The 16,317-nt window shown below is 41.9% G+C and overlaps 2 protein-coding genes across 4 annotated transcripts in view; one reads left to right on the top strand and one right to left on the bottom strand.

The window, feature by feature from the left end:
• The window catches only part of syngr1b (synaptogyrin 1b), a 31,299-nt gene extending 29,478 nt beyond the window's left edge, over positions 1-1,821 (bottom strand). Inside the window, exon 1 of one of the 2 annotated variants that reach the window (XM_085458582.1) lies at positions 1,051-1,821. In XM_085458582.1, the coding sequence (XP_085314708.1) occupies positions 1,051-1,152 (102 nt within the window). In that variant the 5' untranslated portion in view covers positions 1,153-1,821. The remainder of the gene's footprint in view (positions 1-1,050) is intronic. The other variant, XM_085458580.1, reaches the window with a different exon arrangement.
• Positions 1,822-2,143: 322 nt separating this feature from the next.
• ift27 (intraflagellar transport 27 homolog (Chlamydomonas)) lies at positions 2,144-13,256 on the top strand. Of its 2 annotated transcripts, none has more exons than XM_085458583.1 (7): positions 2,144-2,330; positions 2,777-2,856; positions 10,377-10,436; positions 10,938-10,997; positions 11,219-11,336; positions 12,674-12,783; positions 12,927-13,256. In XM_085458583.1, the coding sequence occupies exons 1-7, from the start codon at positions 2,297-2,299 to the stop codon at positions 13,029-13,031; spliced, it is 567 nt and encodes a 188-aa protein (XP_085314709.1). In that variant the 5' UTR covers positions 2,144-2,296; the 3' UTR covers positions 13,032-13,256. The 2 variants fall into 2 exon arrangements, with proteins under 2 accessions (XP_085314709.1, XP_085314710.1); XM_085458584.1 differs by having other exon boundaries at positions 2,316-2,353.
• Positions 13,257-16,317: the final 3,061 nt, after the last annotated feature.

The following is a 16,317-nucleotide window of genomic DNA, read 5'->3' as shown; positions in this document are numbered from 1 at the left end:
CTAAAAAAATAAACTGTAACAATGTAATGTATAAATCTCCGTTGGATATTCATCACTTGATGCGGTTTATGAATGGATGCAGTATATTTACTTCCTGTCTTTCTTAAATTACAACAATTTAAGAGAACGTTCTTGATGCTTTCTAATGAAAACACATAGAATTGCATTTTCCTCCTCTCAAAATATAAACGACACAAAAGGTACAGCTGCAAAAACTAGACACCCAAAACAAAAATCCTATAAAATACCACCTGGCAGTGCACTAAAAAGAAGAAAAGCTGCCCAAAATCCTGACTTTAACTCATTTAAATACATGTACATTTTCCATGTAATTACATAAGTACAATGTAAAACAATGGTCTGGTCAAATAAAATGAACTTGATTGTTATACATTCAGTTTATACCGAGCACATTTTCCTTAATGATTAATTATATGAATAAATAAACCTCCGGTTTCATACATTTCGGATGTATTTTCCTTAAAACTCAGCGTGGAGCCTACACTTTGGGGAGCACTTCTGTTGCCATCTGTTTACTATGCTTGTCAAAAGTGTTCTCCTACTGTTGCTACTTTCATTAGTGCTCCTCCTCCTCCTCAGAGCCCGGAGGGTGGACAGTTATTATGAAATTATTTTCTATGAAATCCAACAACTGTGTGACTGTGTTCTCACTGTGCTCATGAGAAAACATCCTCTGGTCACTAATGTATCATCTGTAGAAGGTGGATTTTGTACACAGCGATCGGGACTCTGTTCAATCAACCCATCAACCCACTGCGTGAGGAGAATATTATTAGTGAGATCAGGTAATAGCACCAAACACACAAGTGAAAACAAAAGTTAAAAGAACAAAACACCACAAAGCATGTTACAGCTTCCTTCAGTATCTATAGGAGCTCCTCTCTGAAATGAAGCCTGTGTGGGCCCTCAGTCGGCTAATTCAAACCCATATTTGACAACATATATGAACGATTTAAAAAGTGGTGGCCTCTGTAGCTAACTGTGTATCCAAGAACAAAGTTATTTTTCGTTTTTACGTCTCCAACTCACCCAAGACACTATGCGGAGAATGGTCTGAGGCTGCTGGAGGAAGGTGACGGGGTCGAAGGCTCCTCCGGCTTTCCCGGCTCCGTATGCCTGCATCCCCTCCATGGTCCTCCTCCTCCTCTCTCTCCCTCCCCGCTGCTGGCTCAAAGGCACAGGGTGTGTGGAGCACCGGGTAACCGAAACGGAAAATCCCCGAAACTGCTCCCTATCACCACTACTGTACTACCGCTGAATCTGCACGGCTGGGATGCGCGTCTCCCCCCACCCCCGGTCTCCTTTGGCGACCTGTTCTCTCGTGCTGTTGGTTTTAAATGTACCTCTAATATTTCTCCGTTATGTGTGGGTAAAGAAAGCTTTGTGATGGTGCTAGATAGTGATGCTTTCTCCCTTTAGTTCAGCGCAGAAGCCGGTGGCGACCCCGTGAACGCGCCTCCGTTGTCACGCCTCGGACGGAGCGCTCCTCGTCAAAACACCCGAGTAAAAAAAAAAGAAAGAAAGAAAAACAGCGACGTACTCAGGACCACTACAGAGAGTCACGCGCTCTTCGTTTATCGACGGTGGGCGGAAAAACAGTGATTAAACCATTAAACCAGAACATGCTATTAACTTAATCAACGTTATATGATAAAGTGTGTGAGCTGAAAATAAATATTGGTAAAGGGTTATTTTGTGCGACAGCACTTATTAAAACACTAGAATGCTTCTACACGAATAAACGACAGTATAACAGTACCACCACCCAACAACGTTGAACTCCATGATTGATGGTGCCGTTGGTAGGTGCAATAAATTCCGCCCTCTAGCGGTCTTACCGTATATTGCCTGAATGTGCAAGGACCTCACGCTTGTTTTCTCCTTCAGGCTTTATACGTGATATTGCTCTGTTCTTCAACAAGCTCCATCAATCTTTTGTCAAGTCGGCTTATTGGTGTTATAAATGGTTGTGCACACTGGTATTTACGTTTGTACACTGTTTCAGTAAATTCTGTCTTACACACTCTGCAAAAGTAGCCTTTTGCTTCCTTTACGTCCTCACAGAAAGCCAATGAAAACGCGATTACGCGTTACGTCCACGCCGGCTGGACCAATGAAACATCCCCGTGGCTGGTTGCTAAGAGACGCTTTGTGTCCATGTTCCCGAGGCTGCAGGGAGGATAATCCAACGCATATGGACCGATAAACAGAGAAACATAGCTCGATTAGCTTCAAGAGAGTTTTACCTGACAGAGACCGGAAGTCATCCCATGTAATGGTCAAGTTAAGGGCGAGATGTCTGCTGGTCGGTAAGGTTTTCACCACCTGATATGTAAGCAACGGGGGCTAAAGCTAGCCTTTTACTACAGAAACATCCCCAGCCACAGGCTGTGTCCTTCTTATGTTTCAGATTCAACCTACTTGTTATAGGACTGACGAAAAATACAAGCCTGATACTATTCTAAATGTGAAAGATGACGTTTGTTGGGTCTATTTTATCATGTAGCTACAGTCATTTAGCTTACACAAACCAATCACTGCCGAGTGATGATGTTTCAACTTAAAGAAATGATGGTGAACCAGACACTAAACTCTAAAACTCCCTGATAATGAGGGGGGTTAATTATGAATTCTGTCGAGAACCAACTCCTTACACACAAATTAAACTATTAATTATTAATTCACAAAAACGACACCGTAAACACAACCACAGGACATTATATTTGTATTCTTCCGTGTGTGTGTGTGTCTGTAGGAGATGCTGCAGTGGGCAAAAGTGCTCTTTCTCATATGTTCTACAGCGATGGCACTCTCTTCCAGAAGAATTACAGCATGGTGAGAGCATTAACACACAGTCACTGAAAGGCTCATGGTTTGATCCCACAAGTGAAGTGAGTCTTCATACTTTAGATCAGATGTGTCCAACATAAGGCCATCCTTTCATAAGTTTTACAGCTTTTCCTATTAATGCAAAACAAAAGGAATTGACTAGGAGATAAACAACTGAATGATAGAAAAGTGCCTGTTTTTTTCCACACCATCTATAGAAATATGTAACAAAATCAACATTTACTGTGAATTAACAAAAAATATGTTTTGTAAATACAGGACAGTTTGGTGAGCTACCACAGCTCTCTATGTGATCATTTGTAGTTAAACATCTTTACAATGACAGAAAGTTTTGCTCGTTAGGCCCACGTAAGATCAACGTGTGGTGTGTGTGGCCAACGGTATAAAATGAGTTTGACATCATTGCTTTAGACTAATCTGTAAGGGTTAGGACAGTCTTTTGTTTGGCTCATTGGTCATTTCATTCAGTTTATACAGTGGGGGTATCCGTATTTTCCTGAACGATAGATGTTGCCACTCAGACAAAATTTCCATATTGTCACTGGTACAGGAGAAGTCAAAACCAGAAGCATAGAAGTTATAAAAGCATATTCTTTTTTTCCTCATTTTTTTTTTTATTTCTCTGCATAATCTGCGGATCTCCGAGCTCATGTACTGATATATCATTAAAATGGCAGAAAAAAACGGCACTCATATCTTCAACCTGCATTGGTTGGATTGCCTGCAGTGCCTCAGGTTCCAAAAATCAAAAGGTACTTGGCCGGCCGGAGCAACACTCAGGTGGTATTGTAGGCAAGTGGATGTGATGTCGGTTTGACATCATTTTTGTCACCTGGCAAATGGCGAGCTTTATTGTTGTTACCATGGTAGCAATCAGTGATACCGGTCTGGACCAGTGGCAATCAACACTTGGCGCTTTACACGTGTATAGACATGTGTATATGAAGTTTGGTTTATCTTTAGATAGTTTATATTAGGGGTGTCAACATAAGACTTCAGGGGCCAAAATCAGCTTGGAAAAGATTCCAAACTGGCCCACTAGAGGGCTTTGAAAAATTTAAAATAAGGAATAAATTTAATACGTTTTACAGCTTTTCCTGCTGGTAAAGACCTCCCCCGTGGCCATTCATACTACACCTATACCATTTAATTACTTACTTATAACCAATTAATTACTATAAGTGAATAAGTAATAGATAAATGTCAAAGGAGCTTGCAAAGAAAAGCGTCTGGACTTCTTTAAGTTGCTTGAAGACGTTTCACCTCTCATCCGAGAAGCTTCTTCAGTTCTAAGGTCAAATGGTGGAGAGTCCCAGATGTGAGTGGGCGTTAACGCCCACTCACATCCTGGGCCATCTGACCTCAGGAATTCGCATGATAAGGTGGGGCCAGGTTTCACAATGAACACACCCGAAACTCTGGCTGATTGGGACCCACGCCCAGTTTCCCACCTTGGCTCAGGCGATTAGAGGATCATCAGGGGGTCCTTTGTCCCTCTGTGGGGGGATACTCCCACTAGGTTTATATCTGGGACTCTCCACCATTTGACCTTAGAACTGAAGAAGCTTCTCGGATGAGAGGTGAAACGTCTTCAAGCAACTTAAAGAAGTCCAGACGCTTTTCTTTGCAAGCTCCTTTGACTACGATGACCTGGATGACTGAGAACCTTCACAGACATAATAGATAAATGGTTAATTTACAGAAAAGTTTCAGTTTTTCACTATTGACTGTTGACTTTGTTTTTGGTTTTTTTGGTCTTTATCTCATAGAAAAACTGAGACATAATGTTGAAATTGCTCTTCTTTTTTTAATATTAAGATTTCTCCGGGCTTAAATGTGTAGTTAGAATTCTTTACACAGACAGAAAGGATTTTTTCTGGTTTGGCTCACTGAAGATCATAATTAGTTGAATGTGGCCATGTAAAATGAGTTTGGCATCCCTGGTTCATATAGAGGAGCTGCTATACTTTGTGTATTTAAGTATACACTTGGTCCGATTCACTACTTTTGTTGTGTAAGGATGAATGTGAGGCTCGGAGCGCATGTCAGCACGCCTTTCAGTTTTTGCACCAATGTACCAGCTATGGATATGTCCTTCACGTGGACTTCAAGCAGGCTTGAACAAAGTATAATAGAATGACTACTTGTCTGTGACATCTGCAGCAGTCCACATCTGAGAAACTGCCCCCTGGTGTAGCACTGTCACATAACACAGAGAAAGCGAGCCCAATGCCAGAGATACTGCAGTGTATGTGGGGTAGGCAGCATAACATGTCTTATAACAGTAAGTAGGGATGTGTTGTACTCCATTCACACAATCAGCAGAGGAATGGAGCTGTAAAACAAGTTGTTCAGGGATTTACAGATCGGGGTGTACTCCGTGACTAGCCACAGGCTTGTGTTTTTGTATTCAGGCTGGGTAAGTGAGGTGAATTGGGTTTGAAGGAGCAGCTCATGAAGTGCAATGCTGGCTCACTGCCAGCACAGAATAGATAGTAGTTTGTAGGGAATAGCGTTATCTGTGTGCTGTGAAGTGCTCAGAAATCCAGGCGTTCAGTCCTGCCTGACACTGCAGCAGCTAATCAGCATGTAATTGGCAAAATGTGCTTCTTTAGTAGGCACACTTGTTCTGATGTTAATCACATGTAGTCGTTTACTTCAGATTTGCTCAATCAGTCAAGAACTGTAGAATTTTCAAATTAATGAAACAGTAAGATGTAATTATACATCAATAGCAAATCAACATGTCTAATATTAGTCATAGAGGACTATGTTTATATTGCATGTAGTTTCTTTAGTGGAACTTCTTGCAGGCTTTTCAAGGACCTGCAGAGGTCTTTACTACAGGACTCACTGAAGTGCACAACAGCATAATGTAGCAATTAATGCTGACGCAGAGAAGGACTAATCTGCATTATTTATGCTAATCTACACGAGAAAAGGAACCATGTCATTAACCTGACTCTGTGATATATGGCGGCATGGCTGTTCAGCGATTCCCTCAGTTTTCTAAAGGGCTAGGGCACTGCAAAAGTAAGAAAGTGTAGGTGCGGTACATGCATTAACTCGTGAGTATGGATATATATTCATGCAGGTTTCTCAACACACAGCCACTCACATTTAGTGAGTTTACCATAAAGTCGTGCAATGGTTATGGTACAGAACAGGTTGGTGTATGAATTACTGGACAAAGGCCAAGTGTGCGTGCATGCATGCGCCTGTGTGGTTGCTCAGATCCTGCTGTGTCAGCAGTTTTGGGGCTTCTGAGGTGACAGGAACGTCGATAATTAATACAGCAGGATTCTGGAAAGCCACCAGAACAGGTACTTAACTAGCAAACACACACACACCAGCATACACACAAAACAACAACAGGGATGAGTTTCTTCATACTGCATAGGCTTAATACAGTAGGCACTTGTTTGCGATGCTGTGTGTGTCTCTTCACCGTGAACTAGCGGGTCATTGACAAAGTAGAAAGAGGCTGCAATTGGGAGGCCTTTACAGTTTGTAATGGCCTAGCATGCACGATTGCTGAATGCCAGGTCAAACTATTAGACATCTTCTTAACTAATGCAGCTAATATGAGTAGATCTAAAGAAATGATACAGGTGGAGCTGTGTGAAAATCTTCAAATACATAGCAAACAGGAAAATAAGAAGAGAAGCAGTGATTCAACTTTGAAAGTAAGTGGAGAGAAATTCAGGTCTGCATTTGTGCCAGTAAATCAAGGCTCTGTGTCCAGTTGACACCACTTTATTAGCTGAATACTCTGAAAGAAATGCTCATGGGGAATTGCTGGTCACAGTCTTTGCTGTTGCCATGCAACTGTTAAAACACCTATTTGTAGCCAACCGCTTGCCTGATATTAGTTGAAATATTTTTAACTTCTTAACTCACTTGGTGTAAAGTGCTTCATGTAAAAGGAACTTGACTTTTGAAAAAAAAATTGAAGCTCTTAAACCACGAATTATTCATCCAGAAGTTACTTTGTATTTTCAAGAGGGTAGTAACAGTGAAATGTACAAATTTGGCTTCAATTCCAACATTTGCACAAGAAGTATGAATATTTACATCTACTGAGCTTCGCCCAAGAGGAAGAACCCTTACTCAGGACTGTTGAACACGTTAATGTTCCCTCTCGTTCTGACTCCATAGACCTTTCTTTGCTTCTCGTTACTTTGAACAGTGTTTTGAGTTGGGTTGTTTAACAGGACTCTTTGCACTCCTGTAAAAAATTAAGTACGCCCATTGATTCAGTAGCTTGTTGAACCACTTCTAGCAGCACTAACTTGAAGTAATCATTCTCTGTATGACTTTATCAGTTTCCTGCATCATTGTAGTTCAATAAGGAGAGCTCATTAGAAGGAACTGAACATGATTTGTCGATGTAAAGAATTCAATTTGAGGCATTTGGCGGCTACACTCCGATGACCCATCACAGCAGAAGAACATCCCAGTGGTGATAGGGATTAGGACAAGATCCCCTGGAGTCTAGACTCTGGTGGTGGAGATGAAGATGGAGGCTTGAATAGGGCCTGAGTGACTAAGGAGAGGCGGTGATGAGGAGGAGGTGGAGTAGATGAAGGCGTCTGCAAAGGAGAATGACAGATACGCAGTGAGATTTAAAGTATGTGGAGTGAAGGCTGATTGGCCTAAAGAAGGCCAGCAGAAAGATGATTGGACTAGACCAGTGATGTCACAATCAGCTTGACAGTGTGGGAAAGTGGAGGTGATGTAAAGCTTAGATTAGCCGCCAATACCTGACAAGCATACAGATGTGTGACTACAGATCTCCCTTATTGAACTTACGTATGCTTCAAAATAATTTTTCCTTTACGAGTTTGCTTTAGTTTATTGAGATTTGTGACCACTTGTTTTCTTACTTTGACCACAGTATTTCAAATGGGTTGAGATCTGGGCTTGGACTGAGCCATTGTGCAACCCCTTGATTCTTTATTTTTTCTGTCGTTCTGCTCTAGATTTCCTAGATTTGTCCTGATCTGAATACATCTCAATACTTTGCCAGGTGCCCAGATGCAAAACAAGTCCAAATCATCACTCCTCTACTGCCATGCTTGACAGAGGGTATGAGTTGTGTTTCATTTTTGTTCGATGTTTGTACATTATGGCCAGTCATCTCCACTTTGGTCTCTACTGTCCAAAGGATATTGTTCAAGACAACTTGTGGTTCGTGGAGATGCAACTTTGCAAACCTAAGCTGTATTGCCATGTTGTTTTTAGAGAAAAGAGTCAGTCCTTGCAAACAAGCCGTACTTGTTCAGTTTTTATTCTGTCATGAACTTTAGCCTTTAGCATGCTAGCTGAGGCCGGTATAATCTAAGATGTAACTCTTGGGTTTTTTCGTGGTTTCTTTGAGGTCTGCACGATCTGACCTTTGGATGAATGGAGTGAATTTGCTGGGGTGCACATTCCTGGAGCTGATTAGCGTGTTTTTACAGGGATAGGATATTTTAAAAACTATAAATGGACAACAAAGTATTTACAAGGTCTTTTACTTCTACTTATTTTATTCCAGATTCTTCCAATAGCTAGGTTTGCTGCAAAACCTAGAGCAATATAAATTAGTGTCATTTTTAAAAATGTTAACTGATATCATGATTGTAAATCACTGATCCCTGGGGTACTCCATAGGTGACCTTTCTAATCTAATACCAGTAACTGTGTCCCACAGCTTTCAATTTAAGATTTAAATGCTGATGGAAACAGGACACAATATGTGTTTCTATATGGGGCTTAACCGGTGCTGTGAAGGGTTAATCCTTCTGCAGACGCCCAAGTCATCCCTCATGTTCTTCAACTTTTGATTTTGAAGGGTAGCCGAGGCTGTCAGCCATTCCGCTCACGTCCTCCTTTGAAAATGTCAGACAGCCTGTTAGCAATATTCCAAGCTTATTTGCTACTAATAGGCTCTCATTGACATTCCAGCAAGAAGCTTCCTATGCATCACACCAGCTCATTAGACTGCTCTGAAGTGGGACTGCAGCATGGTCTGTGTGTGTACTGCTGGATGCTTGTTATGAACTCTGCGTGTGTATGAATTGAGTAAATGTTGGTCGGAGGTGTGTGTGTGTGTGTGTGTATTTCACAGAGGCAGTGAGTGTCCACGGTGCGTTTGTGTGTGCGTGTGTGTTTGCAGGATTTTAGTCTCTTGCATTTGACATGCTTCGTTAAGTGTGAGCTCAGGAGATCAGATCAATTTAGAGTTAGATGCTGATGTGAAGAAACCTCAACTCACTTCTTCAAGGTCATCACTGATCTCATACCAGTGAATAGTTGGAGGGGGAAAGGCAGCCTGCAACTATCTGGTCCATTTAGGATTTCTTTAGATCTCGTAGCCTGTAAAGAAGGTGACTTCGTGATATCGTCCTTCCTCTCTACTGCCTGCACTTTATCTCCTTTAACAGCTACCTCTGTTTGCTCTGTACTAAAAGATCCCAACTACCTTCAGCAGTTTGTTTAACATTAAGACAGTTTGACCAAAGTTCAAATAGCTGATGTTTCCTGTAGTTTGGGGCAGATTCAAAAAACAGCTGCCTCCACCTTGCAAAGGAGGACGAAGGTTTGCAGCCACTACAGCTCTTTTTGTGTCATTCTTATTGTTTCGAAATATTTTTGCAGCTGCTTTTGTGTGACGAACATTCAACATTCATTTTAGTAAACAGCTATACCAGCTATTTGTTTTGACAAAAGAGAAAAACTCACACTGACTGTTTCTGTGTTTCTTTCACATAAACAGTCAGTTTTTTTCTCTTTCACAGTAGATATAACTCTAAAAAAGAAAAATTTACAGTTATACCTATTCTTTTTTTTTTTAATGGCCTCTGTTGACTCCCTTTTTGAGTTAATGGCCAAGTTGTTTTTGCTTTGGTTTACTGTCATGTCAGTTTCGGTTGCTGTTGCAGCTGTTTTTAGTGAAATTGTTCTAAAAGTCCTTTGTAAAATACTTGCTTACCTCTAAATAACAGCACAAAGTAGGGAGCAAGAACTTAGAACATAGTAGACCATCAGAAGCTAAATAGTCAGATAAGAAAAAAGGAAACTGAACATGACACATATGTACATCAGTTCAGTATGGCTACAAACAAATGCTACCATAACATTAGGTGATTTAAAGGCTTAAAATACTTTAAATTCAATTAAATATAGCGCCAAATCAGAACAACAGTCAACATGTATTGACATTTGCCATACATCAGACTAGACAGTGGTAACTCCCCGACAACAAACTTCTCTTCTCTTCTCTTCTCTTCTCTTCTCTTCTCTTCTCTTCTCTTCTCTTCTCTTCTCTTCTCTTCTCTTCTCTTCTCTTCTCTTCTCTTCAGCTGTTGCAGATTGTAAATGCATTTTGACAGGCACGCCCATAATGTGACAGAAAGAGTGATTGTTTATGACAAAGGCATGCCAGATCCATCATGAAGAGGTTTATTTTAGCTTTACGTCACATAACTAATTTAACATTTGTAGCCTTGTTTGTTTGGCAGACAACAGGCGTGGAGCTGCTGATGAAGTGTATCAACATCCCAGCGACCAATGACAGCGTGGTGAGTCCAACCATGTGCCTAGAATCCATTGCAGGACTCTAGGTGGAGGCTACATTTTGTTGAATGAAGCAACAGATATTAGCCACCCAACCACAGCTTAAAGTTCATCTCTCAGCCATGGTTGTAAAAGGCTGATGGAGTATTGTCGTCACCCCGCCAAGTGGGCTGCATGGACACTTAAGTTTGTGAATGCAGTAACTAGAGAACAAGGCCATGTAGGATTTTGAAATTGATAGTTGTGTCGATTAGGAGGCTGAGGGGAAGCACTGGCAGCCGCCAGTCTGTTTTTAAAATGCTGACAGTTGGAATCCATCACTCAGTGTGGAAGAAGCTTTCCCAGACATATAATATTGTTATTTCTTCATCTGAATTCAGTATGCTATTTGGCAGTATTGTAGGTCTAAGATTAATGTCCTTATAAAAGATAATGTGAAGTAATTTGATTAACTTCCCGTGAATAACACTCGTCCGTCTCCCCCTTTCTCTGCTTTTCCCCACCAGGAGCTCTACATCATAGACTCTGCAGGGAAGGAGACATTAGTGGATTCCTGTGAGAAGATGGTGAGACTCGTTCCCTGGATTTTTTTTAATCTGCATGATACTAGATAAATTCATCATCTAGAGCTTCACCTCCTGTCATAGTAAAGTATTATTTGATTTGCTACACGAGTAGAGAAAAGTAAGCTGATGTGGGACCAATCATATGTCTGTCCCACTTCCCTCATTCCTTGTATATAAAAACCAACATTTCCCACCTCATCACCACTCGTTCCTTTCTGTAGTGGGGGGAACCTTCGCTGCTGTGCCTGGTTTTCGACCTGACTAGTGAGCAGTCTTTTGCTAACTGCAGCCGCTGGCTGGAACGAGTCCGTGCTCATTGCCAGGGTCTCCATGTTCCAGGTAACACCTCACAGAACATGAAATACTGGGAAACGGAAAATAAAAGGGAGGGAAATTAATCAAGACCACTGTGGTCAGAAGAAGACTGATATTACCAGCTGCGGTAATTTTAATATGGTTAAATGGTAAATGGCCTGTATTTATATAGCGCTTTACATATCCAGTCATCCACACATTCACACACTGGTGATGGCAGCTACATTGTAGCCACAGCCACCCTGGGGCGCACTGACAGAGGCGAGGCTGCCAGACACTGGCGCCACCGGGCCCTCTGACCACCACCAGTAGGCAACGGGTGAAGTGTCTTGCCCGAGGACACAACGACCGAGACTGTCCGAGCCGGGGCTCGAACCGGCAACCTTCCGATTACAAGGCGAACTCCCAACTCTTGAGCCACGATCGCCCCACAATTGTTAAAGATAAAATGAGTATGTCAAATTGAGGTGGCTTACAGATGTGCAGCAACAGGAAGGCTAAAGCTGCATAAACAGCATGTGTTACATAAGATAGCCAGTTGTATGTGTAGAAGGGTATCAGCTGAGCCAACTTACACATGTAACCCACTTTGCAACCCACCATCTCCCTGAAAAAAAATACATTTGAGTACAAATCTGTGAAAAAAAAGTTTCAAAACATTAACTCACAAACCACAAGACTTATGTAACAAAATCTTTTAGACAGATGAAACCAAAGGGGATGTGTTTGCTCATAGTGCACAGTGTTTGGAGAAAAATGGAACTCTGAATTTGTTGAATAACTTATTGCTCTTTTTACTATTGGTGTACTTAGCTTTTCAGATATTGTTTCTGGATTTTGTTTGAATAAATAAGGAATAATGACAGTGTAATATGTCAGCAGTTGCCATTGATGTGAATTTATTTCAATAATTAACGAATTGGTAAGAATCAGATAAATTGTTCCGTTACTTTAACTTGTTAATAGTTAAATAAAGACCCACAATCTTTACAAACATCTCAAATGCATCACTTAGTCTGATGCCATAAAAGAAGAATTTTTGAATTTTTGGAACTTTTTGAATTTCCTGAGTATGTGGACCCAATGTCAGCCCAGATTAGACGATAGCGCAGATGATACGCATCTACCCTGTTAGTGTCATGTAAGGTGAGCTATTTGTGCAGCTTTAGCATTCCTGTTGCTGCACCCCTTTGTTGCCACTTTGCAACCCACCAAAAAAAAGACACGTTTAACTACAAATCTTTAAAAACAAGTTTCCAAGCATTAACTGAACAAACAACAACACTTCTGGAATAAGTCTTGAATCTGTGTTTACTGTATGTGCATCTCTAAGTGCATCTTTCTGTTTGCATGTGTTCCAGGTGTCCTGGTGGGCAACAAGTCAGATCTGTCTGCTAGAAGAGAGGTACAGGCATCTGTGGCCAAGGAATGGGCCCAGAGTCAGGGACTGGAGTACCACGAGACCTCAGCTGTGAGTGAGCACATCGACACAGCGTTCACGGCAGACTTTAACAGTTCCCACATCTGAAGGATGAACTATGCAGGAAAATATCCCATTCTTTATATCTTTTTATAATACAGTGACTACTGTCTGTTCATGTTTGTCTTTTACAGAAAGAGATGGAGAACTGTGATGCTCCTCTCCTCTGTTTAGCTCGGGCCTTCCATTCTCTGTACCAAGAGCACCGTGAGACCATCCAAAACCTTAATCCAGCCTAGACCACCGCCACCCTACCCCACTTACCACACACCTTGATTTTTCACCATTAGGAGGATACAAAGTATCTCTTCTGAGAGAATTTCATCGACTGAGGGCCTTTGAAACTTACAAATTCAGATAATACACAGCAAAACACTGTTTTCTACCACACATGCAAAGGGATAGCTTGTTCAGACAGATATTTTACTATGACCACAAATAAAGTTGTTTTTCTCTGATAATAAGTGATTAGCCGTGTTCTCTCTTATCCGTGTGTTTCCTCTGTGCTCAGATAGTGGAGGTTTTCTTTCACATCGATGGTTGGGTGATTACCAAAACCACAATAGCACTTCAGCTCATTGTGGGGGTGGGGGTGTCTGTACCTCCTTTTTTCTTCTTACAACTCCTCTTCTGTCGCAGTGGTTGTTCCTGATTTTAGGCAACGCAAATGTTTGATCTCCTCTTCTTATTTTCTGCCTCTTCCACTCGCCCTCCTTATCTTTTCTTTTTTTATTTCCTGGCGTCAGCTTTGCCTCACTTGGCTGTTTTTTGGGGGGGTTTTGCATTCACTGAATGCTATTTTCTGTTTCTTCTCTTTTCTGTTCAGTTTCTTTCTCCCGCTGTTCATCTACTGCTTTCTCCCTTGCTGTGTTAACTCCCTGGCTGCAGCCCTCGCACATCATTTCAGTCATGTCCCCTGTGCGGCGCTAACAACCAGTAATCACCGTTCTAATTAGCGCTCTCCCATTCAAACCAGGTCAAAGCCATGTCCTTGTTCTTTCTCTGCCTCTCAGACCAGCTGCTACCATTCAAATGAGGGCAGACTGGTTTGAGGCAGACACAATAGTTTTTATCTCATTATGCACCACATATAATAACTGCAGCATTTACTCATGACGACTTTGTCGTGTTTTGGAGTCCAAACTCAGTCGCAGAATTTGTTTTTTGTGTGGTCTTTAGAAAATCGCAGCTGTGTTTATTCCCCAAACATGTGCAGTAACTGGATAACACCTAAAGGAACTAATCTGGAAACTTTATCCCCTGCAAAATGGTTTGTAGTGAAGTTCTTACCAGAATCTGCATTAAACAACTTATAATTGTTATTGCAGCTTTTGTACTCATTGAGTGGGTGATTATAATTATAGCAATTAGGCTCTCTATCCTTCTCATTCTTTCTCTCCTTGTTGTTTTGTGTAGGTAATTGGTATGTGTGTTTGTGAGGGTGTCTGCATGTGTTCTTTCTCTTTGTGCCCAACAATGTGCGCTTGCATCTCCGTAAATGTATTGTGGCACTGGCAACTGCAGTTGGCTCTTCAATGTGGAACCTGTAATGTAAGTACTTGCGTGTGATGGATCTTTGGAAGTGTGAACTCATAAACCTGGAAGGCTTGGGCTTGGTGGAGCCTTTTTGAAGCGTAATTACGTAACTGTCTTCTGTTCTTCATCTACAGAAGCTTCAAGGACAACCTGGCTTATTGTTGATACTGTCATGGTCCTGGGTCGGTGACCCAGCGCTTTTAGTTTATCATTTTCTAGATGATTGTTTAAGTTCTGTGTTATTTTCGATCTGCCTCTGAGTCCGCGTCTGTATCTGTCTGTCTATGGTGTCTCCCCATCTGTTTGTGAATCTGTCTGTTTAGTTCAATGTCTTGTCTGGTTCCATGTATCTGAGTTTCCTGTTTTATTGTGAAGGTCCGTGTCGTATGTGAGTGTGATCAGTTTACGTTTCCCCTGTCCCGTCAGCCCAGATTCCTCCCAGCTGTGTTGCCCTCCTGTCTCTCATCCCCTGATTACTGGTGTGTGTATTTAAGCCCTGTGTGTTCTCCTGCCTGTTGCCGGTTCGTCTGTGTTCCTCCGTGTCAGTCTGTTACCCTCCGTGTCAGTCTGTGTAACTCTGTGTCAGTCTGTTACCCTGTGTTCCACGGTGGCCTGTTCCTCGTCTGCGTCTCTCTGCTATTCATCATCCGTTGTCATATGCTCCCAGGTCTGTTATTTTAGTTCTCCCAGTTTAGGTGTCTTTAGTTGTTTGTTATGCCCCACTGTTTGTTTGCCACTACACCTCTGTAAATAAAACCACCGGTATCTCATCCACTGCCTGCATCTTGGGTCCTCCTTCTAAATCCACACGGCTCGCCTCGGCAGCCGTGACAGATACAGAAAATTGCTGTGTTCCCTTTATATTCAGGGGAGGGTAGACATACTGTAGAAGTAGGAGGTCTAAAAAAAGTCTCTGTGGAAGGTAGGTCATAGCTGCAGTAGCGGGTGTGTTCATCTTTGGACTTAGTTCTGACTGCCAAAAACTGCATTTGTCAGATGGCCACTTGAGGTTTGATCCAAAAAGATTGACATAGCTTTACGGTCTGAAAATGAAAGCCTCAAACCTGCATCGTTTTTGATGACTGCCAGGTGGGAGGGGGAGGGGGTCCTCTGTTTCAAAAAGAAGTTGTATTTATTTTCCTCATATGGCATCATATTGCTCAAGAACTGTCCATCATATTTGGATGTGATGCAACCACCGGTTGCTAGGGAAAATTTGCATTGCCTGACTGGTTGGCAGTGGTTTCTGGAGGTTGCAGAGAAGGTGCTGCACCAAAAGCTTCACAGTGATTGCTGGAGTTTTTCATGTTTCATGCAAATATTATGCAAGTAGTAGCCCAGTGATAATGAAACTTGAAAAAGTGCAACAAAAACTACAAATGGCCCACAAAAAAAGTTGTCTACAGCTCTGAGGCACAGCTTTTACTTTGAAGGCGGAATTTCACAAGGATTTCTTTATCAACTGGTTGAGAAATGCACATTTTTCTCTAGTGAAAGGTTGTTCCCAGGGGATCACTGATTGGTCTGTAGGCCTGTGTGGCTGAGACCAATATGACAGAAACCAGATTGCATGGATGTGATAAAACAAAGAACTAAAAGGCTACTTATTTTAAGTGAAGGAAAGATGTTTAGTGCAAAACTGACCTCTGAGGGCTTTTATGGAGCGCTGGCACTCTGAGCCAGGTGTTGAAAACAAGCCCCACCACCTCTCCAGTGGCTGCAGATGAGACCTGCCACACAAACAGGCCACAGGTGGAGCGTCACAAATCATTTTCCCCCGTCACTGTACCAGCTTCCAGCAGCCACTCACAAACGATTAGGGAATACTCCACTTTTCCTTCACGACAGGTGGTGGCCTGATGGTCACGGACAGGCGTGTGTGACAGGGGCCTTACTCACTTGAAAATACATTGTCATGCAATAAATGTCACATATTCAAAATGGCAGAGAAGCTCATGTCATGTGGTTATTGGTCAGATGTCTGCAAAA

Source organism: Copadichromis virginalis, linkage group LG6 (assembly GCF_057382275.1).
Source record: "Copadichromis virginalis isolate Kocher_CV1m ecotype Utaka linkage group LG6, C_Virginalis_male_GT1.1, whole genome shotgun sequence".
NCBI classification, from domain to species: domain Eukaryota; kingdom Metazoa; phylum Chordata; class Actinopteri; order Cichliformes; family Cichlidae; genus Copadichromis; species Copadichromis virginalis.
The sequence above is the reverse complement of the archived record's forward strand: the minus strand, read 5'-3'. Positions and strand labels throughout refer to the sequence as shown.

Bases quoted from the DNA above. Each gene is read 5' to 3' on its own strand.
- ift27 (XM_085458583.1), top strand. From the start codon at position 2,297: ATGGTCAAGTTAAGGGCGAGATGTCTGCTGGTCG. The intron at 2,331-2,776 runs GTAAGGTTTTCA...GTGTGTCTGTAG, and splicing joins GGCGAGATGTCTGCTGGTCG to GAGATGCTGCAGTGGGCAAA. The intron at 12,784-12,926 runs GTGAGTGAGCAC...TGTCTTTTACAG, and splicing joins AGTACCACGAGACCTCAGCT to AAAGAGATGGAGAACTGTGA.